Source organism: Erythranthe guttata, chromosome 1 (genome assembly GCF_056151865.1).
Source record: "Erythranthe guttata isolate IM_541 chromosome 1, IM_541, whole genome shotgun sequence".
In the NCBI taxonomy this organism is placed as follows: domain Eukaryota; kingdom Viridiplantae; phylum Streptophyta; class Magnoliopsida; order Lamiales; family Phrymaceae; genus Erythranthe; species Erythranthe guttata.
Window position 1 is genome coordinate 299168 of NC_142533.1, and position 27793 is coordinate 326960.

General features: G+C 36.0%; 6 protein-coding genes across 8 annotated transcripts in view; 4 read left to right on the forward strand and 2 right to left on the reverse strand.

Moving 5' to 3' along the window:
* LOC105977259 (uncharacterized) overlaps positions 1-703 on the forward strand; it is a 38918-nt gene extending 38215 nt beyond the window's left edge. For both annotated transcript variants that reach the window (XM_088811652.1, XM_088811618.1), the window contains one exon: positions 688-703. The gene's annotated coding sequence lies outside the window, so the exon portion shown is untranslated. The remainder of the gene's footprint in view (positions 1-687) is intronic.
* Positions 704-3604: 2901 nt separating this feature from the next.
* Positions 3605-4792, forward strand: LOC105977062 (RNA demethylase ALKBH10B). Its single transcript, XM_088811746.1, has 5 exons — positions 3605-3794; positions 3870-3971; positions 4058-4173; positions 4275-4444; positions 4529-4792. Exons 1-5 carry the CDS (start codon positions 3656-3658, stop codon positions 4629-4631), a joined length of 630 nt encoding a protein of 209 aa, XP_088667872.1. The 5' UTR covers positions 3605-3655; the 3' UTR covers positions 4632-4792.
* A 1218-nt stretch (positions 4793-6010) lies between these two features.
* LOC105977042 (RNA demethylase ALKBH10B) lies at positions 6011-7648 on the forward strand. Its single transcript, XM_088811909.1, has 7 exons — positions 6011-6195; positions 6344-6408; positions 6517-6631; positions 6711-6824; positions 6903-7018; positions 7125-7306; positions 7379-7648. The coding sequence occupies exons 1-7, from the start codon at positions 6036-6038 to the stop codon at positions 7479-7481; spliced, it is 855 nt and encodes a 284-aa protein (XP_088668035.1). The 5' UTR covers positions 6011-6035; the 3' UTR covers positions 7482-7648.
* A 151-nt stretch (positions 7649-7799) lies between these two features.
* LOC105977039 (Leucine-rich receptor-like protein kinase family protein) lies at positions 7800-14475 on the reverse strand. Its single transcript, XM_013002298.2, has 27 exons — positions 13537-14475; positions 13091-13229; positions 12885-12956; positions 12697-12768; positions 12534-12605; positions 12382-12453; positions 12233-12304; positions 12066-12137; positions 11890-11961; positions 11736-11804; positions 11584-11655; positions 11434-11505; positions 11282-11353; positions 11075-11146; positions 10917-10988; positions 10765-10836; positions 10613-10684; positions 10436-10507; positions 10258-10329; positions 10088-10159; positions 9917-9985; positions 9759-9830; positions 9606-9679; positions 9365-9496; positions 8895-9242; positions 8408-8778; positions 7800-8339 (listed from the first exon to the last, which is right to left on the reverse strand). The coding sequence occupies exons 1-27, from the start codon at positions 13616-13618 to the stop codon at positions 7974-7976; spliced, it is 2946 nt and encodes a 981-aa protein (XP_012857752.2). The 5' UTR covers positions 13619-14475; the 3' UTR covers positions 7800-7973.
* Positions 14476-16522: 2047 nt separating this feature from the next.
* On the reverse strand, positions 16523-25593 carry LOC105977040 (copper-transporting ATPase PAA2, chloroplastic). 2 transcript variants are annotated; one of them, XM_013002299.2, is made up of 18 exons: positions 24715-25593; positions 24223-24300; positions 24012-24109; positions 23861-23914; positions 23622-23708; positions 23092-23259; positions 22474-22584; positions 22168-22236; positions 21329-21438; positions 20072-20177; positions 19266-19332; positions 18727-18806; positions 18112-18566; positions 17573-17747; positions 17347-17478; positions 17106-17256; positions 16852-16984; positions 16523-16749 (listed from the first exon to the last, which is right to left on the reverse strand). In XM_013002299.2, the coding sequence occupies exons 1-17, from the start codon at positions 25331-25333 to the stop codon at positions 16872-16874; spliced, it is 2673 nt and encodes an 890-aa protein (XP_012857753.2). In that variant the 5' UTR covers positions 25334-25593; the 3' UTR covers positions 16523-16749; positions 16852-16871. The 2 variants fall into 2 exon arrangements, with proteins under 2 accessions (XP_012857753.2, XP_012857754.2); XM_013002300.2 differs by having other exon boundaries at positions 16523-16743; positions 24715-25550.
* A 534-nt stretch (positions 25594-26127) lies between these two features.
* Positions 26128-27730, forward strand: YLMG2 (YGGT family protein). Its single transcript, XM_013002303.2, has 3 exons — positions 26128-26526; positions 27113-27312; positions 27399-27730. The coding sequence occupies exons 1-3, from the start codon at positions 26209-26211 to the stop codon at positions 27643-27645; spliced, it is 765 nt and encodes a 254-aa protein (XP_012857757.2). The 5' UTR covers positions 26128-26208; the 3' UTR covers positions 27646-27730.
* Positions 27731-27793: the final 63 nt, after the last annotated feature.

Genomic DNA, 27793 nt, shown 5'->3' on the forward strand with positions numbered 1-27793 from the left:
AAATTGAGGAAAAAATAAAATATAGTCAATTTTATTTATTTATTAAAAAAAATAGTTATACACCTCTCATTAAATACCGTATGTGACACGTCAACTATCTTGCACTCTTGGATTGCGACAGCGTACTTTAATAAATGGGCTTCACTGGTCGGTGGATCAACCCACGTTGGGCTAACAAATGCTGGGCGTAATAGCCCGCTAAGACTGAATTCAGCTGCCCAATTTATTATTGATGCAAAAAAAGTTGGAATAAATCTTATTATGTTATAAGATTCTATTAACTTTGTTAGAGCATCTCCAATGGAGAATGCTATAAATCAAAATGGTATATTTATATTAGCTTGTGAATAGTGTTTTGCCTTTTTACTTTTATCATTTCTACTTCAATCATAACATCTATGTTATACATGTTTATTATATTATGTTATTTATTTAAAGGAAAGTGGTGTGGCCCACTTTGTCTCTCTCCATATTTGAGATACTTTTTCATTATTTTATTATATTTATATTTACCAGTCCATGTACAGTATCTGCTATTGATAGCAGTTGGGCTTTCAATTATACATTGCATGCAAAATTTTAGCTGGCCCGTTGGAGCTGGATTTTTTGTTCCCATCAACTATATATCATATAATTTAACTTTTAGCAGTTCAAAAGAGCAAATGTTGGAGATGCCCTTATATAAAGATATACATGGAATAAATTAATATAGAGATCAACTAATCAACTCTGCCATGGATTTTGATTTTGAGCATGTTGATCATTATCATAATTAGATGACGATCCCATTTGTTCAAAATCAGCCTGATATACCTAATTGACTCGACCCAATGGGCTCCCTAATTCGCCTAATAATTAGGTTCACTACACAAAAGCCCAAGCACTTTCAAAATAAGGTTTGGGCCCAACAAAGTAAGCTCAACCCACTCAACGACATATAAATAGATGTTTTACTCATTTGTTAAGGTACGTTTTGATTATTCACCAACAATCTAGAGTTTTATTCTCTCTATTATTTCTACGATCCGTACATCTGACTTGAGCGTCGGAGGGTTTCCGTCGGATCAACCCCGGCTTAGTTCACGTGTGCTCATTTCGCAGGGACCTCAGGATCATCAAGTTGTCAAGCTACTGATCCGCTTTGCTCTCCCAACTCGTTTTCTACACTACCCTAGGTGATCTAAGTAATTAGCATCATCACATTCGCGTGTGCTCATTTCGCAGGGACCTCAGGATCATCAAGTTGTCAAGCTACTGATCCACTTTGCTCTCCCAACACGTTTTCTACACTACCCTAGGTGATCTAAGTAATTAGCATCATCACAGCCATATTCATAAAATCTCTATCCGGGACTCTTAGATCTTAAAAATCCCTCGTCGTATCACCACCGCCACCGTTAGCGGCACCACCACCTTGTCACGGCCCGCTAGTTTTGACCCAACCCCTTGCCAGTCTCCCTTGGATTGGGGAGGTTAAAAGGTCCAAGATTTAGCCCAAATAGGGTTAGGCCCAAGTTGGCCCACCAAATGTATAGAGGTAGGTAGAGATATTTTAGAAATTCTTTGGAGTATTCTAGAGAACCACTCCCAACCGTTATATCAAATAGATCTCCACCGTCCATTGAGGAGATGGTCTAGTATAAATAGAGGTAGGATCCTCATTTGTAATCATCCAAGAATTCCAACAAGCACTCAAGCAATAAAGTACTTTCTTACAAACTCTCTTATCTTCTTAATTTTTTTTTTCGTCGCAACACATTCGGGAGATGCTGACTTAGCTATCGCGAGGGGCGAGAATGAGCTAAGGCCGCACGATTCGTTGTTAAGGGAACAAGTCCGTGACAACCTGTTTTCCTTACATCAGGACTCATGATCAAATGGGCATTTTCTTGAAAACTATAATCACCGTTTCACTTGTCTATTTTGCCGTATTTGAAAACCTCTGATTTTGTTTTGAAATGTATGATCCGAGCTTCAATTGTGGAACCTGAAATATAGAAATATTTGGCGAATAGATATTCACTCTTTACCAATTATGAAGAAGAAGATAGTTAGCGAAACCTCATCTCCTAAAATGTTGTCCAATGCAATGCAACATTCTTCATGATACTAATTAACAAATGTCTTTTCTAATACTAATACGAATTATAATGTTAATACTATTATTAATGGTAATATGCTTATGTTAATACTAATACTATTATATTCATATTAATAATACTAATATTAATACTAATATGCTAATATGATCATGCTATTACTAATATGTTAACACTAATCTTAATATGCTAATATGATCATGCTATTACTAGTATGTTAATACTAATCTTGTTGCTAATTATGATATTAATACTATCATAAAGTTATTGACATTATTATTATTATTATTATTATTATTATTATTATTATTATTATTATTATTATTATTATTATTATTATTATTATTATTATTATTATGTTAAAGTTGCATGCAACCAGAGGGGACGTTAGCAAGCTTGTTCCCGAAAGACCCCAAGCCATGCACAAACAACCCTGATTCCCATATCTTCACGTGGCGCCAATAAGCCAGCTGTACTTGTAGTATTAGTTGAAGGTAGCACAGAACCCCGGTGCACCAACGTGCTGATGAGTTTGGTGTCTGTTCATTAAACCAGATTCACCAGATAATTGATGGTGATGGCCCATTTGAGATGCTTTCTGAAGTTAGTGCGTGCGGTGGCCGACATTAGAGAAGGAGGAGAAATGGCGGCGGCGGAGGCGGTGTTAGGGTTTTCTTGTTAAGTGATGGGTTAAAGGGGTGGTGGTGTTGGAAGCCGCCGGCCGCCATGGATTTGAGCTTTTGGTTACGTTGTTAGCGGATATATATCTGCTAGCATTTTTAATCACTAAAAAAAAAGGAATAGTTGCGATAAAATCTGAAAAAATAATAATATGTTAATATGTCCAAAAAAAAAAAAAAAAAACTTCAAATTCCATTGCCACCAAGGAAATACAATATTCCCATATAAATAAATTAAAACTTTATTTTGCAAGTATATATAAATTATAAAATATAAACACTAAAGGAAGAAAAATTAAATATATAATAATTAAATTATATTGAATAAAATTCAGATATGTATGTGTATAAAAGAGAGAGAAAGAGTAAAAAACTATACAAATAATTAATATTAAAAAAATTACAAATGTGTAATTAGGGTTTATTAGGTTGCCCTAGGGTTTGGAATGACAATGTACGCAACTGAGAGTACGGCAATGGAGTCTGTGGAACGAGTGTTTTGGGAACTATGGAATCATAAATGGAAGACAATATATCAACTTGATCATATGCTTCGAAGCATTGATCAAATAAGTCTCGTTGATCCAATTGCAGATGCTATCATTGATCCAGTTGGTCGAACAGGTAATTAAACCCCAAATTTACATTTCTCTCTATATATATAGTTAAAACTCGATCGTATACGGATTTGATAACAAAATATAATGTCGAATTTATTTATATAGTTTACGAAGGGTCTCGGCAATTTCAAAAGATCAAAGAGAGTGGTGCTTATATCGAAACGCCAGTAGGCTTTATAAAAAAGGAGCTAGAGGCAAGTATAGACAAATTCTAGAAATAGATATATGCGAGTATTATATTGAAATAGGTGTTTTGATGATTGTATATTATGAATTGCAGACTTTTACTCAAGGTCTCAAGTTATACATATTATTAACGAAGGATGACGGAATCTCTACTTTGAATGATTTTGTCAATGAACTCCGAGTTGCTGGTCGAAATGGCAAACTCTTAGGTGAATCATTCGTCATGCTTTTTATGCTAAAACAAAAGTTGTTTCACTTGGATCTAATCTTCTATATATTTTCAGGGGAGACGTTCGGTTCATATAATCAGCATACAAGATTCAAGAGAGAGTTCATTCAGTTTGGCGTTCCCATGTTTGAGCAGATAAAAGTAGACGAAACCAAAAGTAATTATGTTTATTTTATATGTATCTATTAACGTACTCGCTCGCTTTTCTACAGGCGTACCATGTAATGTTCTTTTCTTTTACAGGGTATATTGAGCCAATCCCTGCTATACTCCAAGATCTAATCGATAGAGCAATTCAATGGAAATATATTCCAGAAGATATGAGACCGAATGGCTGCAAAATTAACTTCTTTGACGAGGTATTATTAATTCACGTAAATTGCCTCCCTCCCTCGAATAAATTGTCTATTTTGAAGAATAATATAAAGGAAATCGTTTCGTTTTGTGATCGATCATGCAGGGAGAATATTCACATCCTTTTGTGAAACCACCTCACTTGGAGCAATCTATTTCCATTTTACTCCTCTCTAAATCAAAACTTGCTTTTGGCCACAAGCTTATCGGTGACATTGTAGCTGATGGTAAAGGAAATTATAGAGGAGGTTTCACATTTAATCCTTTCCCGGAAGGGTATGTATTAACTAACTATCCATTTTCATACTCGTGTATAGAATTATACAACAATCTGATTCTAGTTGGAATATGGTTTCTCAGGCATTTTTTAGTCATGAATGGAGAAATTTCAGAGTCAACGCACGCAATGTGCACCTTACCCATCAAAAGGATAACTATTACTTTCTTCAAAGTCCGGACATAAGGATTGTTGTCAAGCTCTTGCCCGTAATTCTTGTAAATGATTGATTGAGGATTTTGTCAAGTTCCTAGTTAGGCCAATTCATTATGTATAAATATCGGGGTGATTACGTCAATTTTGATTTTAGTCTCTATATTATTTATGCTACCATTTCAGTCCTCAAACTAACAAGTTTTCTTCAATTTTAGTTTGCCGTTACATTTGGGTGTTTGTTTGGACGGAACAGTCACGTGTTTTGCAACAACTTCAATCCCTTTTTATCTCGAGTTTTTTTTTTTTTTTTTTTTTTTTTTTTTTTTTTTTTAATTTAGCCCGTATTTCACTTTATTCCTCCAATCTTAATGTAGTTTAAATCGCACACATTCTGTTCTTCACATTCCTTTTTTTTTTTTCTAATTTCTCCCTTATTGGCGAAGTAAGGTCACATGATAATTGCATGAATCACGAAATTATTGCAATGAAATTTGGGGTAAATTGTAGGAATGATGTGGCATCAAGGCTAAATTAATAATATAGGTAAATATGGGTTGAAGTTGATTTTAGTTCGAGGACTAAAATTGTGGAAGAAAAAATATAGGGACTTACAACCATTTTGGGCCTATACTATAATATAGGACGAAAAGTGTAATATAAAATAATATATTTTTTGGACTTTGTTACGAGGAGGCCGAAAACGGGCCCAGTCGTATATTAATTTATACAATAACAATCCATAAAACAATTAAACTAATTTTTGTAAAATTGTAAATTAATTAAATTAGGCCCCTAGAAACGTGACAGTTTGCTTGTAAATCCAGTTTTACATAGTAACCTGCATGCGCTGAGGTGCAGGCGCAGCAGATCAAAACCTTTACACAATCACTTGATATTTTTAACTTAGATTTCTATGGCAACTAAGGAAATGGAATATTTCTCTATTAATAAGTTTTTAACATATATATATATGGGTAAATTATATCCACACCTCTGAGGTATGCTTAAATAACTTTAATGTCCATGTGATATCGATAATTACACTCACCCCTAAAGATAGAAGCTCTAATGAGATAATGCATTGAGTATGTTATTCCGATAGAGTTTCAATAGACTATTAGTTTCAAGAAGTGGTGGAGACAAGAGCTATGGGTGATTTAAAAAATGTTCGGGGAGCCATGTCACCCTCTAACTCTATATTATCTCCACCACTACCTAAAAAGTAATAGTCCGTTAGAACCCTATTGGAATAATGTATCTCATTAGAGTTTCTAACTAAGTTTAAGGGGGCGAGTGTAATTATCGATACCACAGGGACCTTAAAGTTATTTAAGCATACCTCAAGGGTGTTGGTGTAATTTACCCTATATATATATATTTATTTTGTGAGAAGTATATATAAACATTAACGAAAAAGAATATAGGGCGGATGGTATGAGTATGACAATGGACGCAACTCAGAGTACGGCAATGGAGTTTCTGAACCGAGCAGTTTCGGAAGTACTGAAACATGAATTGGAGACGGTAAATAAATTAGATGATATGCTTCGAAGCATTCATCAAATAAGACGCTTAAATCTAATTAATGATGCAGGTAAATCCCAAAATTAGATTTCTATATTTAAAATTCAGAATTCCAACTTTTGGCCTGTATTTTTCATGCTTGAATTGAGAGTTGCTGTTTGGTAGTAACTTTTTTTTATCGTATATTGCATGTTTAGTCTTTTATAAACTTTATGCAGGGTCGCGGAAACATAGTGGTGTTTATATCAGGACGCAATTTGGCTATACATTAAAGGAGAAAATGGCAAGTAGTTTCTTTTCTTGATTGCTTTGCTTGTGTAGATGATGAAAAATAGGCATCATGAGTATTATGATGTTTGATGATGCATGGTTGGTATATTATGAATTGCAGTGTTTTATGAAAGGTATCAAGTTATACGAAAACTTAATCACTGTTGAAAAGCTCTCTAGATTGAATGACTTTGTCAATGAACTCCGAGTTGCTGGTCAGAATGGCAAACTCTCAGGTAACATACAAATTGTTTCTTTTGCCAAGCAGATTATGTACTTATCACTTGGATTATCTAATGTTATATTTTTTGTCAGGGGAGACATTCGGTTCATATAACCAGCATACAAGAAATAATAGAGAGTTCATTCAGTTTGGGGTTCCCATGTTTGAGCTGATAAAAGTAGACAAAACCAACCAATTCCCGACAAGTATGCCCAAAATTATGTTTTTTTATATGTATCGAGCTTTTCTACCAACGTACCATGTAATATTCTTTTCTTTTACAGGGTATATTGAGCCAATCCCTACTCTTCTCCAAGGTCTAATCGAGGAAGCAATTCAGCGGAATTGGATTCCAAAAGATAGGAGACCAAATGGCTGCATAATTAACTTCTTTGATGAGGTATAAATTAATTAATTCACATAAATTGTCTCCCTCCCTCCCTCCAATAAATTGTCTATTTAAAAGAATATGAAGGAAATCGTTTTGTGACCTATCGATCATGCAGGGAGAATATTCACATCCTTTTGTGAAACCGCCTCACTTGGACCAGCCTATTTCCATCTTAATTCTCTCTGAATCAAGAATGGCTTTTGGTGACACGGTTTTAGGTGAAACAAGTAACACGATTTTAGGTGACGGCAAAGGAAATTATAGAAGAGGTTTCATACTTTCTCCTCTCAAGGAAGGGTATGTATCTTAAACTCTCCATTTCATATGTATGTAGACTTATAGCATTCTAATCGGAATATGGTTTCTCAGATCTCTTTTAATCTTGAACGGAATATGTTCAGACACAGTCCACGCGATGTGCGCCTCACCCAACAAGAGGGTTATCATTACTTTCTTCAAAGTTCAGACATAGCCTTCAAAGTTCGGATAGCTTCGTTGAAATTATCGGTTTCTACATAATTACGTAGCATGCACTTGATCCAGTATATTTCCCAAACTAGTGTGCCATTCATTGCGTTATCACCCTTGTGATATTTTCTGAAATTCTAGCTATTATATTCAAATTTCTTTATACGTTTATGTTGCGTATTTCGATACATGGGCTTCACTGGTCTATTCCACAATGCATCAACCTATTTCGCTTCACTTGGAAATCGGAATTCGAAACTAAGGTCCCCTAATACCCCACTTACCATAAATATCAAAACAGCACATTTAAATTTACACATAATTTGTTGGCAAGCAATGCTTTTAATTCTGATAGGTAGAGAAAAAAGCCAAGTGTGGAGTTTTCTTTTTTTACAACTTACTACAATAATTGTTGGTTACTAAAAGATCCTTTTATATTACAATAATCACTTCTCTTATCCCAACATTCTTGATTTCTAATTTCTTTCTTACTACATTAAACACTATTCTTAGAAATTACTTCCCCAAATTTAAGGAATAGCTCTGCATCTGATGTGCTCATGGATGAACAGTTGACCAAGTGTGGAGTTTTCAGATTTGCATACTCATCCATGTAACACTGAGCTTTCGTCGATGTAATTTGATCCGAGGGCATAACGGTCGAACTTTTATCTTCACGAGGCACAAGGGTTCTTAGTACTCTAACCACTTCGTGCATCGTTGGCCTCTCCATTAGCTGTCTTTTAGTGCATAATAGAGCCAGCTGAAAGACCTTCTTCACTTCTCCTAAATCATTACATGTTTCCGATATCTCCGGATCAACCGTATCCATTGCTTCATTATTTGCTGCCTTCGTTAAAATCTACAATCAACAAAATTTATATATTAAGATTAATTTAAATTTAAAAAAAAAAAAAAAAAAAATTGTACCATATGATGGAGATTCAATTCATCATCAACGGCTTTCTTTCCAGTGAGAAGCTCAAGGAGAACAATTCCGTAGCTGTACACATCGGATTTCTCGGTCAAACGAGAAGTTCGAGCATATTCTGGATCGATATAACCGATTGTTCCCATTACACAAGTTGAAGTGTGCGTTTTAGATGCGCACAAGCGTTTGGCAATGCCGAAATCAGTGAGGTGGGCCCCATATTCCTTGTCCAGTAAAATGTTCGAAGATTTCATGTCTCGATGGATGATTCGAGGGCTACAATCATGGTGCAGGTAGGCCAGCCCTTGTGCAGCACCAAGTGCTATACCTAGACGAGTTTCCCAATCGAGCTTTTTCCTCTTAGCTTTTCCTGTAAAGAAAAACAGCCATTTATAAATCAATAAAATAACAATTTCCTATACAAAATACTAAAAAATGCTGACTCAGCAACTGAACTGAACGATGGGCTGACACTAAGACACTGACCATGAAGAATGTCCCAGAGGCTTCCGTTTTCCAAGTAGTCGTAGAAGAGGAGGTTTCCAGAAGGAGAGAGGGAATATCCTTGGAGGCTAACTAGGTTTCGATGTTTGATTTTCCCGACTGTCTCTAATTCTGTCTGAAATTCTTTGAGGCAATTAGGGTACTGAGAATAGAGTTTCTTGACAGCGATGGGTTTGCAGTTTTTCAGAACGCATTTGTACACGGTGCTCGATGCACCGTAACCGATTATGTACTTCTCGCTCAGATTCTCCGTCATTCGCATGATGTCATCGTACACGTGAAGAGCCATGTTCATGTGAAGGATGACTAGCTTTGGAGATGAGTAACTCACTGTAATGTAAAGAAAAAAAAACATTAGTGTATAGTATTTAAATAATATATATATATATATATATATATATATATATATATATATATATATATATATATATATATATAATGCAATAATAGACCTGGTTTGTGATCAAGTGGGCCATCTATGAATGGTTTAGGCTTATGCGGTCGACAAGCTAAAACTAAGATCATAAGCAGAATAACGAGAGCGCCTAGAGTGATTCCGAGTATAGCTGCTTTCGATATTGTAACTGCAATCATTTGCATGTAAAATGTGATACTTTAATATTAGTTAAAATAAGCATAAAAAATTAAAAATTAAAAAATTAAAAAATCTCTAATCGAATAATTGCTAGTCACCTCGTTGGGCTGGCCGAGGTGAATAGCAAGAAGAGTTGAGCCAGTGCCCGCAAAGCCCTGGATTCCCTAAGAAGCTAAATGGAGAAAAAATAATATATAAATACAAATACGAGGAGAAAATAATAAACATTGGAATGAAAGACGAGCGGATACCTGTCTGGGGAAAACCTAGAGAAGTTATTTCCGGTGGGAATAAAACCAGCAAGATTGTTGTACGATACATTTCTGCAAACACATGAATAAGTTCGAACTCATATAATAACATCGTCAATAAATAAATAAAGTCAAATGAAGTTTGTCTGAGGAATTACAGCACTGTAAGACTGAGGCAACTCGCTAGTGACATCACGTTTCCGGATATATTGTTGTTCTCCAGCTTCCTGTATTATTCAAATTTGCGAAAAATGTTGATTAACTTCTCAATAAGACATAGGTATAAAACACGAAGTTATTGTGTACACATAAACAGAAAGAACTCTTACAGCAAGAAGAGATTTTGAAGCTGACCAAGTTCCTGCGGAATGGGACCGGAAATGTTGTTTTTCGAGAGATCACTGCGCGAAAATAGCATATTCAAAATTTTGAAATTCCATCTAAAAAATGCCCGAAAAAAAAAAGAGAATAGAAAAATCCAAACTCGTTTATTTCTTACATCTCCATTACGCTTCTCAAGTTACCGAACTCAGCAGGAATGATCCCAGTCAAAGCATTATTACTTAAATTTCTGTTGAGAAAAAAAAGAAGAAAGTGAGATACAAAAATACTGTATGTACTAATTACGAAAAATACTGTATGTACTAATTATGAAACTCCATATAAAGCGCACTCACAGCGTAAGGAGGTGTTCCAAGTCACCAAGAGAAGACGGCATATCACCGCTGATCTTGTTATTGGAAAGGTCTCTGTAAGAAAAAAAATAGAAAATTATTACAAGAATGGCAAAATAATGAACCACTAACAAAAGAGGACCAAAAATTATATTTGAAATAAGCAAGCGAAGCACTTACAAAGTGTCCAGATTACCAATGCGAGATAGTTCGATTGGAATTGGGCCCTTGAGATTGTTCGAAGATAGATTCCTGACAATTGTGATCATAATAATGTAAGAGGAAACAACTTGAAATAAAGAACGAAAAAAAATGAAATTTATTGAACTCACAGATTAGTCATGCTTTCGAGCTTTTGAAATGCTCGGGGAATAGTCCCACTCAATTTGTTCCCATGCACATTACTGTCAGCAAACCCTACAGTAAATGTTATATCTGAAAGAAACAACTACTTAATCGAAAAAATATAGCATAAGATGCTCACAGGCTATTCAGATTTGTACAAGAGCCGAGATTATCGGGTACAGCCCCCTCCAAGTGGTTGTTGGCTACATTTCTGTACAGTAATGTAAGAATAACTTATTTTTGCTGATCCGTAAATATTAAAACAAGTGAGAGCTTATTTAAGATAAAATAACATACAGGTCAAACAAATCCGTGAGCTTCCCTAGTTCGGATGGTATATGCCCACTGAGAAGATTATCATTCAATTCCCTAAAAAAAGAAAAAAAAAACCACTTAAACAAGATTACACTAGGATAAACTTTTTTCAACATAATAAATTGTAAAAAAAACGCCCGTGTGTAATATAATTAAAAGAGTACGAAAAAACTAAACAAGGGATCGTACAGATAATGGAGCTTTGTCATATTCCCAAGCTCAGCAGGAATAGAACCGGTTAGCTTATTCCCATGTAGATACCTTCGCGAGAAATATTATCATTATTAAAATACAAAATACAAATAGTGGACTACATATATAATAGGTTGTATAATACTTACAGTTTCTCAGTGTAAGATAAATTTCCAAGAATCGGTGGTATGGACCCACTCAACACATTGCAGCTTAGATCTCTGCATGCAGAGAGAAAAAAACATCAAACAAGAGAAATGATTTAAAATCAGAAACAAATATATTAAAGGGACACTTACAACACTGCAAGTGCTTGCATCAGACCAATAACAGACGGGATTTGCCCAGAGAACCGATTACCTTGCAATGACCTAATAATATATGCGTCAGTCTTTAAATGTACTACGTTTTTTTTTAATCAAATGAAAGTCGAAAATAGATGTATACGTACAGGGTAGCAACTTGTAGAAACCCAATGTTGAACGGAATCTCGCCACTGAAATTGTTGTACGATAAATCCCTATCATGCACAGAAAATTGAGTAAGCTTAACAATTTCAATGACTTGGTAAATTGAAAATTTATAGTATTCAGTAAGGTACATACAGAACCTGGAAGGCAGTACAATTGCCGATATTTTCAGGTATTGAACCACTCAAGCTATTATTTCTAACATCACTGTAATAAATAATAATATATCAAGTTTAGTCAGCAAATTGTCCTAAAGAGCACAACTTTATGAATTTAATTTTAAGTGATGAGACCAGTGATACGAAACTTACAAGTACCACAAGCCCGTTAGCTGACACATGTCGGGAGAGAGTGTACCTTGTAGATTATTACCTCGCAACCCCCTATTCGAAAACAAAAGTTTTTAGGATTATAATTTGCAATATTAATCCATATCTAATAATCAGAAATAATTTATATGCTAGTTTATTTAACTTACATATATTGTAGAACTTCATTCCAATATATTAGTCTTGGTATTTCCCCACTCAACTTGTTTTGGGCCAAGTCCCTATAGCAATTAAATTTGGAAGAAAATTAATAACTAAAAAGTAAATGAAACCGTGAAAAGAAATCATTTTTACTAACAAAATTTTCAAGTTAGGAATCTGAGAAAGTGTCGAGGGGATTGGACCAATCAGCTGGTTATTCTTCAAAATCCTGTACACCACAAATACGTGTAAATCAGCGTGAAATTGAATCATAATAGTATAGGGAATGGCAGATTGTTTTTGACTTACAAATTCTCAAGCTGCTTGAGTTTTGAAATCGAGAAGGGAATATCTCCATATAGCTCGTTGAACGATAAGTCCCTGATGAATTCGACATCCACTAATATTATATTAATGGACAAGTGTTAAAATAAAATGCTGTAGTCAATTGAAAGATTAAACATGAACTTACAAGCTTATAAGAGATGAGCAGTCTCCAATGTCATCCGGGATTTGTCCGGAGAGACGATTCCCCTTTAGATCACTGGTTTTAAATTTAAATACACAACAGAACAATCACTTTTATTAGAAGACCACAAAACTTAATGAAACTTACTAAAGAAAATGCAACCAAAAAATGGGGGAAAAAATTGAGTTTACAGGGTGAGAAGGGCTTTAAGCTGGCCTATCGAAGACGAAATTTCCCCTTCAAGATTCAAACCCGAGAGATTTCTGCATCATATGTACAGTGTAAAGATCAAATCTTTAACAAAATAAACTAATAAAACAAGAAAGATAATTAACTTATAGAGTCCCAAAATTAATCATTAAAAAAAAATTACAAAAAAAGAAAGAAAGAAATTTACAGAGCAAGCACATTGAAGGTGACATTGTCACATGTGACACCTCTCCACACACAGCAATCTGAAGATGGTGAGTCAGTCCAGTCATACAGCACATTGTCCACGTCTCTAAATGACTTCTTTACCTCCACCAAAATAGTACCTTTTTTCACATACAAAATCCAAAGAGAGTAAATTGAAAATATCAGCCACAGTACAATAAAAAGATTCTATAGATTACAATTAGTGAAGGCGAAGAAATAAGATAAGACAAAAGGGTTTAGTGGACATAATGACGTGATTATGATTGTGTAAACTGATATTTAAGTACTAAACTCACTTAAAATAAAGACAAAAAAGGAAAGAAGGTTCTCTTAAAAAGTTAAATAAATCAATAATTAACTCAAAGTGCAGCATGCTTTAAAGTTTAAATAAGGGTTGCAAAAAAACACAAACCAAACAACACTAACCTTCATCACAATTAACACAAGCAAAGCTCAAGCACACTGCCAGAATTCCAACAAGAATATTTATTTTCCAAGAATTAGCCATAGCACACACTACTCATAGACCAGTTTGCAGAACAATCACAACCTTAAATTTGGAAATAAGCCAAAAACTCTTTTCTTACATCACGAAATCCTCTAGCTATAAACCTTAATTTTGGTTTGTTTGAATGGATGTAAGATGAAATGGGGGTGTTAATGAAAAGGTGAGAGAGAGTATCAGATCATGGAGTGCTCCTGGATTCACCGACATAGATACAGAGAGAGAGAGAGAGAGAGGGTAGTAGAAGAAGAAGGGGAATTTGAATTATTACTACTAGTCAAGAAAAGATGTGGGAAAATGTGACAAGAGAAAGAGAGAAGAGCAGGGCTATGATGGCTTTAGTTGTAATGTTCAATCACATCGTTCTGCCAGAGAGCTCTGCAAGAGTGTGTGTGTGTGTTTGAGTGTGTATCTGTGTGTGTGAGAGAGAAAAAGAACAGTACAAATAATGCATGTTGTTGAAATGTGTAGAGAGAGAGAGAGAGAGAGAGAGAGATGAGTTATTTGGAGGAAGAAAATGGAGAAATTATTTTGAAGAGGGAAAAAAGTTAAAAGACCCATCTGCCAAGGTTCTGATACCAGTCCCTGCAGCAGATTACAGGCCCTCACACTTGACACTTCTCTCTCTCTCTCTACTCTCTCTCTCTATACATGTATACATACAAAATAATTAGTACATGTACATGTATTTCCAACCATAAAAGCTCTACGAAATTAAATGTGAAGGGTACCAAAAAAAAACCCAATCTTTATCTACTTTCATATGATTAACAAGTAAACAACTACTCAAATTAAGATCAAACATTTTCTTGATCAGTTGACAAAAGAACACTTGAACCTTCTCTCTTGTTAACTAAACCAAATCTTATCTATATATATATATATATATATTTGTGTAACCGTTTAAAGTTGATACATATATATATCGATGATAACGCCCCATACAGCCTAGGAATCTGTACACTGTAAATATTCCTACTTGGTGCAAGTCAAGTCAGTCATTATTCATTGGGTAAGTGTGAGAAAAGCTACTGAGTTTTTTGTTTGTTTTCTTGATATGATGCTGCACCCTGCACCGTACATTTTTCAACTATGGGGTAGAAATTTCAACAACTCATTATTTACCCTCCCTTCTTAACTGCAGTTTTATCATTAACTTCTTCTGTATATGATTTCTTTCATCACACAAGTTTCTTTTTTTCTTAACTTTGAACTACGTTTGGCACAATTTTCTGTTTGGCCCAATTTTCCAATTTAATTATACTCCTAAGTCAAAGTTAAATTACGAAAAAATCCCTCACATTTGAGTAATTACAACCACTCCTCTTAACTATCGATCTTCTTACACGCCTACCCTTGTTGTGTCAAACTTACAGGAATGTTCAAGATAATGTGTAATATTCTCCTGTTTGTACGCGTTTTACTTCATTCATGCTCCACTTTTTAAAACAAGATGAATTATAAAATATGTCTCTTAACTTATAAATATCAGATTATGGTGCATCAGAAATTGCGTTCTGCACAAAACAAGTACAAACTTGAGAACATTTCAGGAAATCTAGAAGATTTTGTTTAATGTCAAAAAATCCATAAGGGTTATCCACGTGTCAAAAAATTCATAGTTGGGGGTGATTGTAATTATCCAAACAAGAGGAATTTTTTCGTAATTACATGTAAACAGGACAAATTTTGTGACAGTCGATCTAAAAATTAATCATTAGGTGTTAATATGTAGTATAAGGCTTATATAGTGATAACAATGGAGTTAAAAGCTTACTTGTTTGTGTTTCTAATAATGGAACTCCAGTATCATCATTATTTGTATTTATGGACATGTTTGCCCTTTTAATGGTCGACTCAGTTCATCCATTATTTCACCTGCAATCTCACGTTCTCTTGCAGTCAATCAATATCACCCACCACCAACTAGCCAAGCCAAAATGTTTAATTACTTATTACTCCCTATACTCTTATTATTTCAAACAAAGAGTGGGATTGTAATATAGGATACGTTTAAGGGTGAGAATGCAATAATATCAGTGCTGAAGATCTATATCAAAAGTCATCAAATTACAATCATACCCCAACATTTTAACCTGCCGTCAAATGAAAGTTACTTTTTCTTCTTGGCCATAATATGTTGTGTCCTACGACAGAGTTTAGTGGGTCCAACGTTTAAAGGCTGATGAAACTTAACTAACACCCATTTGACGGATCTTCTAACGCCGTTAAATGTCGATGTCCAAGCACTCGTCTCCAAAGTATCTTTTGTGTGCTTATAAGGTTTGGGAATTAAGAACATTTTTACAGTAAATAATTTGAAGTTAAGTGTTTTGAATATAAGATCCAAAATTGAAAAGTCACTTTCATACATGTTTACTTGTTGGATATATTATACTTCTAAAAAGGGAAATACAATGGCATTACTAATTTTATCATCGAACAGTGCATTTTCGAAACGTGACAGCTCAAACGGAATAGTGTCGTTAGCCACCACGGGATATTTTTTCATCCACTGGGCCTTATACAGAGTCCAGTGGGTCGCTCCACTATCGCCGAATTTATGTACAAAAAAACAATCATCAAAGAAAATCGAAAATCGAAAATTAAAATTAATTGTATTTTTTATTTCTATAACGAGAAAGAGAACGTTAATGGGTCCAATGATCACATGCAAATCGTTTATGAAACAAGGATAGTCACGTGCCTATTTAATGACTCAATTCAAGATTTTGTGATTTTTGTAGCCGTAGGTAGGCCCATCTCCAAAACATGAACGGCACAAACATGGTGGTTTAGATGCTGCACCGGGTGGGTTTGAACCGTAGATTTGATTAAATAATTGTTTGCTAACCACACTTATACATTTATGTGTGTGATAGTGATTACGTGTAGTGTAACATCTAATTTCCCGCACAAACAGAGACACTTATTCCATTCATTTATAATATATTATTTCAAACATCGACGTTTTCTACTTTTAAGTGGTACAAACAATTTTATTTATTTATATAAATAGCATCAAAGAGTTGGAATTTTCACATCATGGTGGGATTGTTCTAACCTTTTCCTCCCTGCCATACGCTTTTATTGTCTCAATCAATTGAATTTTGAAGAAATTCTCCATTCTGCTTCTACGGAAAAAAAGGGAAAGAAAATCCAAGTTCGGTTATTGGTTATTCGCCATTGTCGATAATAATTACTGAAAAAGAAAAGGAGAGAGATAGCAAACTTACCCGTCGGATAATATTTTATTTTATTGAGAAAAAAAGTTGTTTTCGCTCTTTTCTTTCTTCTTTTGAGGCTTGTGGAACTGCAGAAGCAGTGAGTTGCTCACTACAAGGATTGAGCTCATTGCCATCATCCCCCCTGCCGTAACAAATATGTCATGAATAATATATATATATATATATATATATATATATATATATATATATATATATATATATATATATATATATATATATAGGAGATGCTGTTAAAGAAGTACCTGAAAGTGAAGGTGTCATAGCAAAATCGAAATGGGGAAGTAGTACTCCAGCTGCCATAGGAATTGCTACAACATTATAGGCAACTGCCCATGTCAAATTTTGACGAACTTTTGTCATTGTTGCTCTTGCAAGGTCAATTGCTTCTACTACCTGTCGCGTATCCCATACATAATGTTTTAATACTTCTGAATTAGAATACGATAATATATGAATGATGGAGGACTAGAGGCAAATGCATACCTGTGATAGCCTATTTCCTAAGAGTATAATAGATGCTGCATTTGATGCAGCGTTTTCTTGTCCCTCAATTTGCAAGGCAATCCCAACGTCAGCGAGTGCAAGAGAAGGTGCATCATTAATACCATCCCCGACCTTTAGAAATACAAGTTAGTCTAACATGGTTATAATTTATCAAATTGCAGGAGACATAGATTTATACATTAATCTCAAGGTAATAGATAATTACCATGGCAACACGATGACCTGATGCTTGAAGATTTGAAATAACGCCAGATTTCTGCTGCGGTGTTAAAGAACCATTGGCGAATTCATTTTCTACCCCAACTGTCTTCGCTATTTCTGCAACTGCCTCTTCCCTGTCCCCTGACAAAAGGACTGTACAAATTCCCATCTGCTGAAGCCTTCAACAAATTTAAACGGAAATATTATAATAATTGCAAAGAGAAAAAATACTTCAGAAATGCCAATAGTTCAATTAAGCTAGAAGCAGGTTCATCGTTTCCATTCTGAACATTCCCTATGCATTTGGTTCAAAGGAAATGACAGAGAAGTCAAAAGACAATATAAGCATAATTCAACGTATAAACAGGATTCTATAACAGAAATCTTAAGCCTAGGAGAGAGGACCTAGTTTTAGTTAAGGAAATAACTTGTATGAGGTATCCTGTTTTAGGAAAGAAAAACAAGAAAACATTTATAATACTCGAACAACGAATCTCGTACCATGCTAATTTTATGCATTTGGTTTCGGAAAGACAATAATACCTATTTACAGTAGATTCAGCATCACATCGTAAATTGTCTGATATTGCAATAGCACCAATGACGCCTTCTCCTTCCCTACCAACATAAACAATCGTTCTTGAATAGTTAGATGATGAATACTCTGCTGATGACTGAAGCATCGCAGTCTTTTCAAGTCTCTTTATATCCGAGAGGCTTGTTTTCGGCTGAAAACGCTCACGGACCCAACTTAATTTGCCAACTGCCACTAAAAGCCCATTTACTTCTGCTAAGGTCCCAGAACCTGGTTCAGCTAATTGACCCCTTGTACTAGGAATATTCAAATTCAATGATTCGGCTTTAGCTATAATAGCATTCGCAAGTGGATGTGATGCTGTTTTTTCCACTGCAGCGGCAATTTTAAGTATTTCTGATTCTTCATGACCTAAAGATGCAACAGCTGATACGGCAGGCCTTCCTTCAGTAAGAGTCCCCGTCTGAATAGCAAAATTTGAACAAAAAAGTCAATTTGAGTGGGTATTGTTGCACTTCCTTTGTCCCACCTTCTTCGTTATATAGATGGGTCCCCGGCAGCTTTGTACAACTTTATAAGTAAAAGCATGTCACATGTGGAAGAGGGTATGCTTTAGTACTTACTTTATCCAGAGTAATGTAATCTATCCCTGCCAAGCGTTCCAATACATCTCCTCCTCTGATAAGAAGACCCTGTTTTGCTCCTGAAATCAAGCGAATGTAGAAAAGGTAAGCTACTAGAAAATTAACCCAGAACTACGAAGTAACTCAGATCAAATTCACACACTCCAAGTTTTTTATGTCGACTTGTCTTAAGATCCCTCAAGTCACAGTGACACCTGCAACTGACGTTTCCCCGAGTATATATTAGAAATCCAAGATGTCAATTGATTACTAAATTCTGTGAACTTGGCAAATAGTTCATACTGGAGTTCTCTAGATATTTCTATGCAAAAAGTTGATCGCAAACTGAATGTAGGTCATGATTACAACAGTAGCATTTAAACAGCAGCATTAAGTCCCGCGGAAGCAAGATTCAGTCAATATGAGACCTAAATAATCAAGGCTAGATAACCCCACTTCATTAGCAATCTAGTAGAGTTACAATGAAGAGATAAGGTTCCTGAAGTTAAAATGAAAATATATGCTGTAAAATAAAGTACCAAGGGAGGTGCCAACTAGAATTGCCGTCGGTGTTGCAAGGCCCAAAGCGCATGGACAGGAAACAACCTGGAAAATAAAATAATATTTAATGAAGGCAAGGCTAATAATAAACAATGCCATCTGTCTCATGTAAAGAATTATAGTCACTATATTATCTGGCACTGTCCCGAAGGTATGAAGAGATAACTAATTCCGATCAAAGCTTTTCCATCAATGTTCAAATTTCCAATGCACGTGGAATGTATATTTTCTGTTTCTAGTTATGTGCTTTGGTATATTTGTGACGACATGTGACCAGCAGTCTCACTCTGAAATACACTGAACCTATCACTATGGGGTCAATTTTTTGTTCATAGGCATGCCAGAAAGACAGAAAACAGAAATGGCTCAATTTTACAAAATAGAATAAGATCAACATTTATCTCTTTCTATCCAAATTTCTCATGAACAGTAGTTATAAATATGAAGACACACAAAGTAAGTAAGAACACAAAGAACGCACAAAGAATTCTGTCTATGGGATAGTACCCTAAATCTGGAGAAAGTGATTAATAGAACAAATTACTAAAAATTACCACAGTTTCTGGACAGTTAGCCAATCGAAAGAAGAACGGCAAAGGACGATGGAAATAGAGGAAGAGATGAAGACAAGAGACAAGGTCTATGAACGCGAAACCATCAACAAGAAGCAGGAAAAGAGACAGAAGAATGATAGCTGAAAGAAGACAATTATGTCTTCGAGCTTTTCAGTCAAAACAGGAATCTAATATCAAATAGCTAGAATAACAATAATACAATTACCCACCAAAACATCTACGGCAAGCTTCATGCTTAATAGCAGTGAATTTCCATCTGGCCCAGCTATATCATTAAGCAACACGTCTGGAAATATATGAGTTCCAATGTAGTACCTGCAGAAAGAAGCTGCAATCATCAAAGCGCATAGAATATAAATGAGACACCTGAAACAGCGTATCAAGGTCAAACTAATCTATACATCAAAATCGTAAGGAAAAAATAGACCAAAGCCTTGGCTGAGAAAAAGGATAGTAGTTAACTTGGACGGTAGGCAAGTAGCACAATGTCAGCTACTCAATTATATTTAGATAGAAGAGTACACCAAAGAGCACCATATAGAGTACAATACGAATGTTTTTTACACAATAAGACGAAACCTAAACGAAAGAAGGAAACAGGGCCAGAGATTTTGCTTAAGTTGCGCTAAGGAATCGGTTAAATTTTGGTGGTGTATAATGTATAGCCACCCGATTTCTTCCCTCGACCCAATTTTGAAAAAGAGAGAGCAGAACGGGCTTCTTTGTCTTTTCTCGTCAGGACAGAATCCATCTTTTTCATATCATCCTTTTTCGAATGGGAGGCCGGACATGGGAGTTGGGTTTGACTTTCATGGATCCGATAGCTTTTCCCATCTGAAGGTCCACGATTTCGACGAAGTGGCTTTCAGCTCCTGCTTTCTTTAACTGCAACTAAAACTATTACCAGAAAGACAACTATACTGGCCCGCCACCTATACGGGCACGCAGACTCTTTCCAAAGCTAAAAGCACCTCCTACACTTGAGAACTACTACGCATTGGAAATGAAGCAGATAGTCACCATTACCATAAGACCAGCGACCAACTAATGGTTCTTTTCTTATGGACGTGGATAGCAATGGAGCCTCGGGGAAGTTCCAGTATTGCTATCCAATTGAACTTGCTTTGGTTTTAAGTGCTACTATCAACTATAGCTATGTTGGTTTCTGGTTCTCCTAATTTTTTCTTTACAGTCATACTACTTCCTAGATGTAGTATTCTGAAAACACCTCTACAACAACCTCTGCATTTAAATACTTCTAGAAGTATCTGTCAACATGTATGATGTATCGAATATTTTTTTACTTCAACTATACTCTAGGGACTTCTAGAACTATTTACATTTTACATCACTTTTGACTTGAGAAAATTGTTTATAAATATAATATTACTTTAATAATTTGGGCATCAACTGAGAATTATATGTTTACAAGTCTGAACTATAGAAGTGAATATGCAGAAACCCACCAGAAAGCAAATGTGGCTGCGGACATCGTCATGACACTAAATACGAAAGGGCCAGCAATTGAATCTGCAAGCCTTTGAATTGGTGCTTCACGCCCTTGAGCATCCTCAACCTTCAATACAAGAAAGAAGGAATAATCAATAATGAGGTTTGCAATTGTATTACAGAAGAATACCACAAGAAGTTTACATAGCTTATAATGTAACAAAAGTTTAGTATGCGAATAATAACACTATGAAAATATTACAAATAAATAGTTTATATCAATGGTTAAATACTTTGAAAAGAAGTTGTTAGCTGAAAACTAGAATTTGATTCGAACTTCAACCCCAGGCCATGGCCAGAGATTAAGACTAAATTGGCCTCCAATGAATGTTCAGAGCACAGTGATAGCTCGAGTGATAACAGATGGAATGGAACTATACTGCCTCTATCCACAACGGAATGCTCCTATCTCTCGTATGAGATGTCCACAAAGCGAACAACCAAAACCAAGAAATATTAGGGCACAGATGCATCTAAATATGCAAGTAAGAAACTTAATCCTTTAGCTTCTAAACAAAATATAATTCATTAGCTGCCCAAACAATTAATAAAACCCATTAGAATGTCATACAGAACAAAGGGCAACTACACCATTCTCATTCTCACTAGTCCAGCTAACTGCATGTAAGTTGCTCACATATATAGTTAAAAATATGGCAACATTTGAAACCCATTAGCTATTAAATGAAAGTACGTAATAGAGAATTCACTATCCCAAAGAGATGCATGCATGCAAGCATGCAAATGCCCGTAACACACACACACACACATATATATATATAGAGAGAGAGGTGACCATGCTAACAATCTTGGATATAGTTGAATTTGATCCGGTGGAAGAGGCTTCTATCCTCAAAGGACCATCCTGAGAAAAGTTTGGATAAAAGCATCAGTCCGAGCATAGAACTACCAATGTACAGACATTATAGAAAATTCATAGGAACAAAACTACAACAGAACCAATCTTAATCGACTAGATGGAAATATGCCAAATTTTCTATATGTTGCAACAAACATATAACTACAAAAAATAATTGCACAGCATCATAGCACTTGATTGGATACAACTATTTGAAGTAAAATATTCCGACTAGCCTCATACCCAATTTAATGTTCCCGCTGAAACAGATAGGCCTTTTTCCTTGAATACAGGAAGAGATTCACCAGTAAGCATGGACTCGTCCACCACACTTCGGCCTGCCATGACTTTCCCCTGTGCAGATAATTTCCCGTTCATCCATTAGTTGATATATTTTCACTTGTGTAAGCAGGAAAGTACACATCAAACATCATTTAATATACTAACAAAATTAAACCGATTTATCTCGAAATACTCTGAATACAAGAAATCTGTACACAAGTTCACGTAACCAGTCACATTCTATATACTAATCCAAAGCACGTTCCAATGTATGAATTTCCTCAACAATATTATCCAACTATTTTCTGTTTTGACAAGCTTGGAGAATGGTTACAGCTATGATAAATAAACATTTATCTTGTCAGTACTTAGTCGATTGGAGAGATACTAAGAACAAAGCTTAAAAAAATAACGAGATTAGAACCTAAATGACCATACATCAGATAGACAAAAATAAACAGCAAGTAAGATCAGCAGACCTATGTTACAACATACAACACATGGTGCTGCTGAATGTAGCTAGAACTTTTACTTGTAATAGCATCTAATACTGAGGATTTCAATCTTAGAATCACTTACATCTACAGGAATTGTTTCTCCAGGCAAAACCAAGAGCGAGTCACCAACCCGAATATCATCTGTTGGAACTTCAATGCACATCGCATCAGTACAGAGAACGTTTTCTGCAGAGACATCACTTCCACCAGAGGGAGCAATCACAAGTCTTGATTTAGTAGATATAAGTGACTGCAAGATGACCCAATTAGCACTCGTCAAGACATTATCAACAATGAAAAGAGCACATAATGATTGTCATATATATATGACGTGCCCAACCTTGTGCCCATAAACATTCTGCTAAAAGAGTTCCATCAAGAAATTTAAGCAAGCAATTTTTCTGATTTGTCAGAACAGTATATTTTGTGAGGTGTCACGGAGTATTCCGATATAGATTTGGTATATTTTGTGAACTCACACAATTTGATGTTACAGATGTGCGAATGCGAATGCGACGCGACCCACCCACCCATGAAAAAAAACACTACTCAGCGTAACATGGAGTAGGAGAAAGCTCTCCTAATAGGCTTGCAAGTAACAGTTAAACTTACTAATAGCTCATTCATGTCACTAGATGCCTTGATCCTAGCCCTTTCTTCAAGTGAACGCCCCAGTAGTATAAAACCAAGAAGCATGACCTGCATGCTAAAAATCAATTAATTCCAGTGAGAAACTTAGCATATTAAACCAGGGGCAGTTATCAGCATATAAAGTTAATTGCAATTTCCACAAGTCATAATAGTCACAAAATAAGTTTTAAAGGTAAATATAAGTTAAAAGCAAATCATACCGGTTCGTCAAAAAATGTAGCATTCCATTGAAGTTCGGGGTTGAAAAGTGATACCTGAAAATACAATAATCAATGAATTCCAGTCACAACCAGCAGCAAATCATTTCAAAGCATCATGAAAAGAGCAATTCAATATCATTTACATCCTTACCGCACTGATTCCAAAGGCAGCAATCGACCCAAAGCCAACAAGAGAGTTCATATTGGGTGAACCCTTTCTAAATGCCCGCAAACCGTCAAAAAGCAAGTCTGGGCAATTACGTAACTAATAGTGTCAGCAGAAAAAAGTGTGCAAACACCCAGTAATGACAGCACATAACTCTTACAGTACACAATAAGTTCAAGTGTGAAAAATTGATAACCTCGTCCAGGTCCCAATAGAGAGCCCAAAGCCAAACCACCTTTCACGTATGAATTGTGCAGAATATCCAAGAATGATCCTAGACAAAAACAAAAAAAAAAAAAAAAAAAAAAAACAATTAAATAAAAACTCATAACAATCGCACTATACCAATAAACAACAAGGGGCTTTTGCTGCAAAAAAAATTAGCATATTGTACATCTCAGTCTGGAAAATTGTCGCAAGTTAATCAGCATCAACTAATACCAAATCAAATTCTGGATGCTGAAGGTATTACAGTATTTGTTGTCACAAAGCACCAATACAGAATTAATGTCCTGTGCGAAAGCAGTTGTACCAAATGAAATACAGAAGAATTTTAAACCCCCAAAGCTAAAACCAAAAGTAATTGAGTCCGCAGACACGAAAACTCAAACTCAAACGGGTTACTTCAATTATCGACTAATGGACAGTTATTTCAAACATAAAAAGTGGAAAATCGTGAAATTCTCACCATGACCGATATGAATACCGACTGAATGCAAAATGTGAGACCCGTGAGAGCCACAGCAGAGCGCAACCAAAGTCCAAGCAAACGCCACCCGGTTCCTACTCTTTATGAGCAACGCGTCCTTCTTCTCCACCGTCTCTCTCCACTTCCGCACTTTCGCCTCCACCCCCAACCCCGACACCCTCCGCCGCGCGTCGAATCCGCTCGCCGAGACTCTATTCGCCAGCTCATCCGCTACGCCGGCGAAATCCTCTCCTAATCCTTCCTTCAGCTTGATCGCAGCGGTTTCCGTCAACATATTGACCACAACCGAAGCAACGCGCTCGTCGGCTGAGACGATCGACTTCACGCGTGTCACACACGCGCCGCACATCATTCCGGACACATCAAGCAACACAGTAGAACTAAACTCTTCCTGAGCTGGCTTCTCCTGCAGTTGGATTTCGCCAGATGACTTGAACTCGACGGCTTTCGAGGAAACGCGGTTGAAATTATGCAATTTCGACGAAAGTGGCCGGAGCGAAGAGCGCCGTTTGAGATGGAGAGGTCGGAACTCATAGCGGCGGTTGAGAGATGAACTGTGAGGGTAGAGAGAGAAACGGAGGAGACCGGTGGTGGACATGGCTCCAAAGAGAGAGAGAGTGTGTGTGTGAGAAGAGAGAGAGAGAGAGAGAGAAACGACGCCGGTGAAATGACTAGTGCGCGTGAAATGATCTGGAGACTTCACACCGGAGGCACGTGCGACATGTGGTGCGTGTGGGATAAGGTCAAACGTGGAATTTGACAATTTGTATTCTTTTATTATCTTATATTATATGGTGTTGGTGTGAATTGCATGTGATCATAATTGGGGGCTGCTGGTGATAATTAAAATTGATGTATATATTTCTTATTTTTATATCATTTATTATTGTGGTGTTAGGTAGATTCAATAACTTTTTCTAATTGTAGTTAGGGACACTTTTACGGGGTCCATTTTCCCAAGCACGTTTAACATGTCCTTCATTTAAAATAATCCCTTACATTAGTACCAAATTCATCTGAAGGCCAATTTTGAAGTAAGTCATGTTTAATTTCATTTAATTAGTGAATTGAGCATTAATTATAAAAAAATAAAAAATACTAGTTGTATGTTTTATTTTTATTTTTTGTAATGAAGCAACTCGCATATAGGTGCACTGGGTAAAAAAAAAATTATTTATATTTTTATAAGGGTATTGGACTTTGTCTTTTAATTGGACAGCAATGAACTACGATATCAAATATAATCCATTGGCCCACTTGAAGCTAAGCCCATAAACAAAGCCCACTTGAAACTAAGGGGGTGGTCACGCAATTTCCAAAGAGTACTGTCCTTGATCTACAATTTCCCAAACATAGAAGGGGCAAATTGCAAATATCATCATCTTCCATCTATCCTTGTTCTAACTCCTCCGACCTTTGTTTATCCCCTGCAACACTTTATCGCTTCGCTGTAAGAGAAAAAAAAAACCGAAAATGGATACTTGGCTATCCATAAAGCACTCATCAGAGGACGAACAATCAAAAAGCCCAGCTCCACTACTTCTGCCGTTTTCTTCTCCGCCGCTCATTCTGAATTTCATTCACAACACTCCATTTTTCAGACAAGCTTCGATTCCAAACCCCAACTTCCTCCCACTACTCGCGCAAACCTCGAACGTTGTTCGTGAATTGCAAAAATCTATTGCTTGTAATGTGGATAAATGTCTCGAGATGCTGGTTAATTTCAGGTCCCAGAATTCGGTCCTTGATAAAATAATGTCATTTTCTTCTTATCTTCAACATGGCTGCCAGGTATATATATATATATTTTTCTTCTTCTCCCAGATGTGTTACAATATTTGAGACACGTGTGAATCTAATGAACAATTGTGATTGCAAATGGTAGGATTTTTCTGCTCCTAGTTTATCTAAGTTCCTTGATTACTGTTATAGACCACTCATAACAATGAAGAAAGTCAAGTTTACCTCTAGCTCTAAAAGATGTGTTTTGAGCTTCGTTTGATAAGCAATCGAGTCGAGATTTAATCGAGCCGAACACGAATCGAGCTCATGTAGCTTGATTTTTGTACATAGTATTTAGAACTGAAATTTGTGGTCGACATTGGTTCATTACTTCATTATGTTAATGAAGGAGCTTTTTTAAAGATCGATCTCAAATCGTCGAGTACGGTGTTTGTTTTAAATTTTCAAGCCCTAATTAAATGTGCACCATGGGAGCATAGCTTTCAGCTTGCACCGAATTTTTTGTATTGTGCAAAACTCGGAACACATTTGTTGCAGTCCCGTGTTCAATTGTTGATGATTATTTGTTGTTGATACGAGAATTAAGATAATGTGGACGAACACGTGAACTTGAAAACTGTATTCTTGTTTCCAGATTCCAATCAGGCACCGCCGGAATATGCCACTGCTGTCGGATTCCAATTTTGCCGCCATATTACCAGGCGATGCAATGGCTGGACTTGTGGTAGCAAATGGGCTTTCGAATTTCTTGAACATATACAACACTTTGTTGGTCGTAAGGCTCGTATTGACTTGGTTCCCTAATGCTCCTCCGCAAGTTGTCAGCCCCCTTAGGTACAATAAACAACACTCATTTCCTATTTTTTCTTTCAATGCATCACATTATTATTGCTTATATATATTGCGAATTTTGTTTTCAGCACATTATGTGATCCGTACTTGAACATATTCCGAGGATTAATTCCACCACTCGGAGGACTGGATCTATCACCTGTACTAGCATTTCTCGTTTTAAATGCCTTCACAAGCACAGCTGCTGCACTGCCTGCTGAACTACCATCGACGGAAGCATCAAAAGATATGCCTTCTCGCTTTACTGCATCACAGAACAAGTGGATGACTAGGCTTTCTGCAAACAAGTCGAAGCGCCACACCGGTGATCTTTAAGCTGTTTTTACCTCTTCCCCGTTTTGATTTTTTTTTTAACTACCACTATGATCCAAGATATATAATATTGCATTCGTTTTGAATATGTCGATAGTCGTGTTTTTTCTTTGCCCCTTCGAAGTTAAAAGTTCATCACAACATGCAAATA

Bases quoted from the DNA above. Each gene is read 5' to 3' on its own strand.
- LOC105977062 (XM_088811746.1), top strand. From the start codon at position 3,656: ATGATTGTATATTATGAATTGCAGACTTTTACTCAAGGTCTCAAGTTA. The intron at 3,795-3,869 runs GTGAATCATTCG...ATATATTTTCAG, and splicing joins TCGAAATGGCAAACTCTTAG to GGGAGACGTTCGGTTCATAT. The intron at 3,972-4,057 runs GTAATTATGTTT...TTTCTTTTACAG, and splicing joins AAAAGTAGACGAAACCAAAA to GGTATATTGAGCCAATCCCT.
- LOC105977042 (XM_088811909.1), top strand. From the start codon at position 6,036: ATGAGTATGACAATGGACGCAACTCAGAGTACGGCAATGGAGTTTCTG. The intron at 6,632-6,710 runs GTAACATACAAA...ATTTTTTGTCAG, and splicing joins TCAGAATGGCAAACTCTCAG to GGGAGACATTCGGTTCATAT. The intron at 6,825-6,902 runs GTATGCCCAAAA...TTTCTTTTACAG, and splicing joins AACCAACCAATTCCCGACAA to GGTATATTGAGCCAATCCCT.
- LOC105977039 (XM_013002298.2), bottom strand. From the start codon at position 13,618: ATGGCTAATTCTTGGAAAATAAATATTCTTGTTGGAATTCTGGCAGTG. The intron at 11,354-11,433 runs GTAAGTATTATA...TTTCTCGCGAAG, and splicing joins TTATCTTACACTGAGAAACT to GTATCTACATGGGAATAAGC. The intron at 11,147-11,281 runs GTACGATCCCTT...TTCTTTTTTTAG, and splicing joins ATGACAAAGCTCCATTATCT to GGAATTGAATGATAATCTTC.
- LOC105977040 (XM_013002299.2), bottom strand. From the start codon at position 25,333: ATGTCCACCACCGGTCTCCTCCGTTTCTCTCTCTACCCTCACAGTTCA. The intron at 20,178-21,328 runs GTGGGTTTCTGC...TTCTTTCTGCAG, and splicing joins GCAGCCACATTTGCTTTCTG to GTACTACATTGGAACTCATA. The intron at 18,807-19,265 runs GTACTTTATTTT...GCTTGATTTCAG, and splicing joins TCTAGTTGGCACCTCCCTTG to GAGCAAAACAGGGTCTTCTT.
- YLMG2 (XM_013002303.2), top strand. From the start codon at position 26,209: ATGGATACTTGGCTATCCATAAAGCACTCATCAGAGGACGAACAATCA. The intron at 26,527-27,112 runs GTATATATATAT...TCTTGTTTCCAG, and splicing joins ATCTTCAACATGGCTGCCAG to ATTCCAATCAGGCACCGCCG. The intron at 27,313-27,398 runs GTACAATAAACA...TTTTGTTTTCAG, and splicing joins CAAGTTGTCAGCCCCCTTAG to CACATTATGTGATCCGTACT.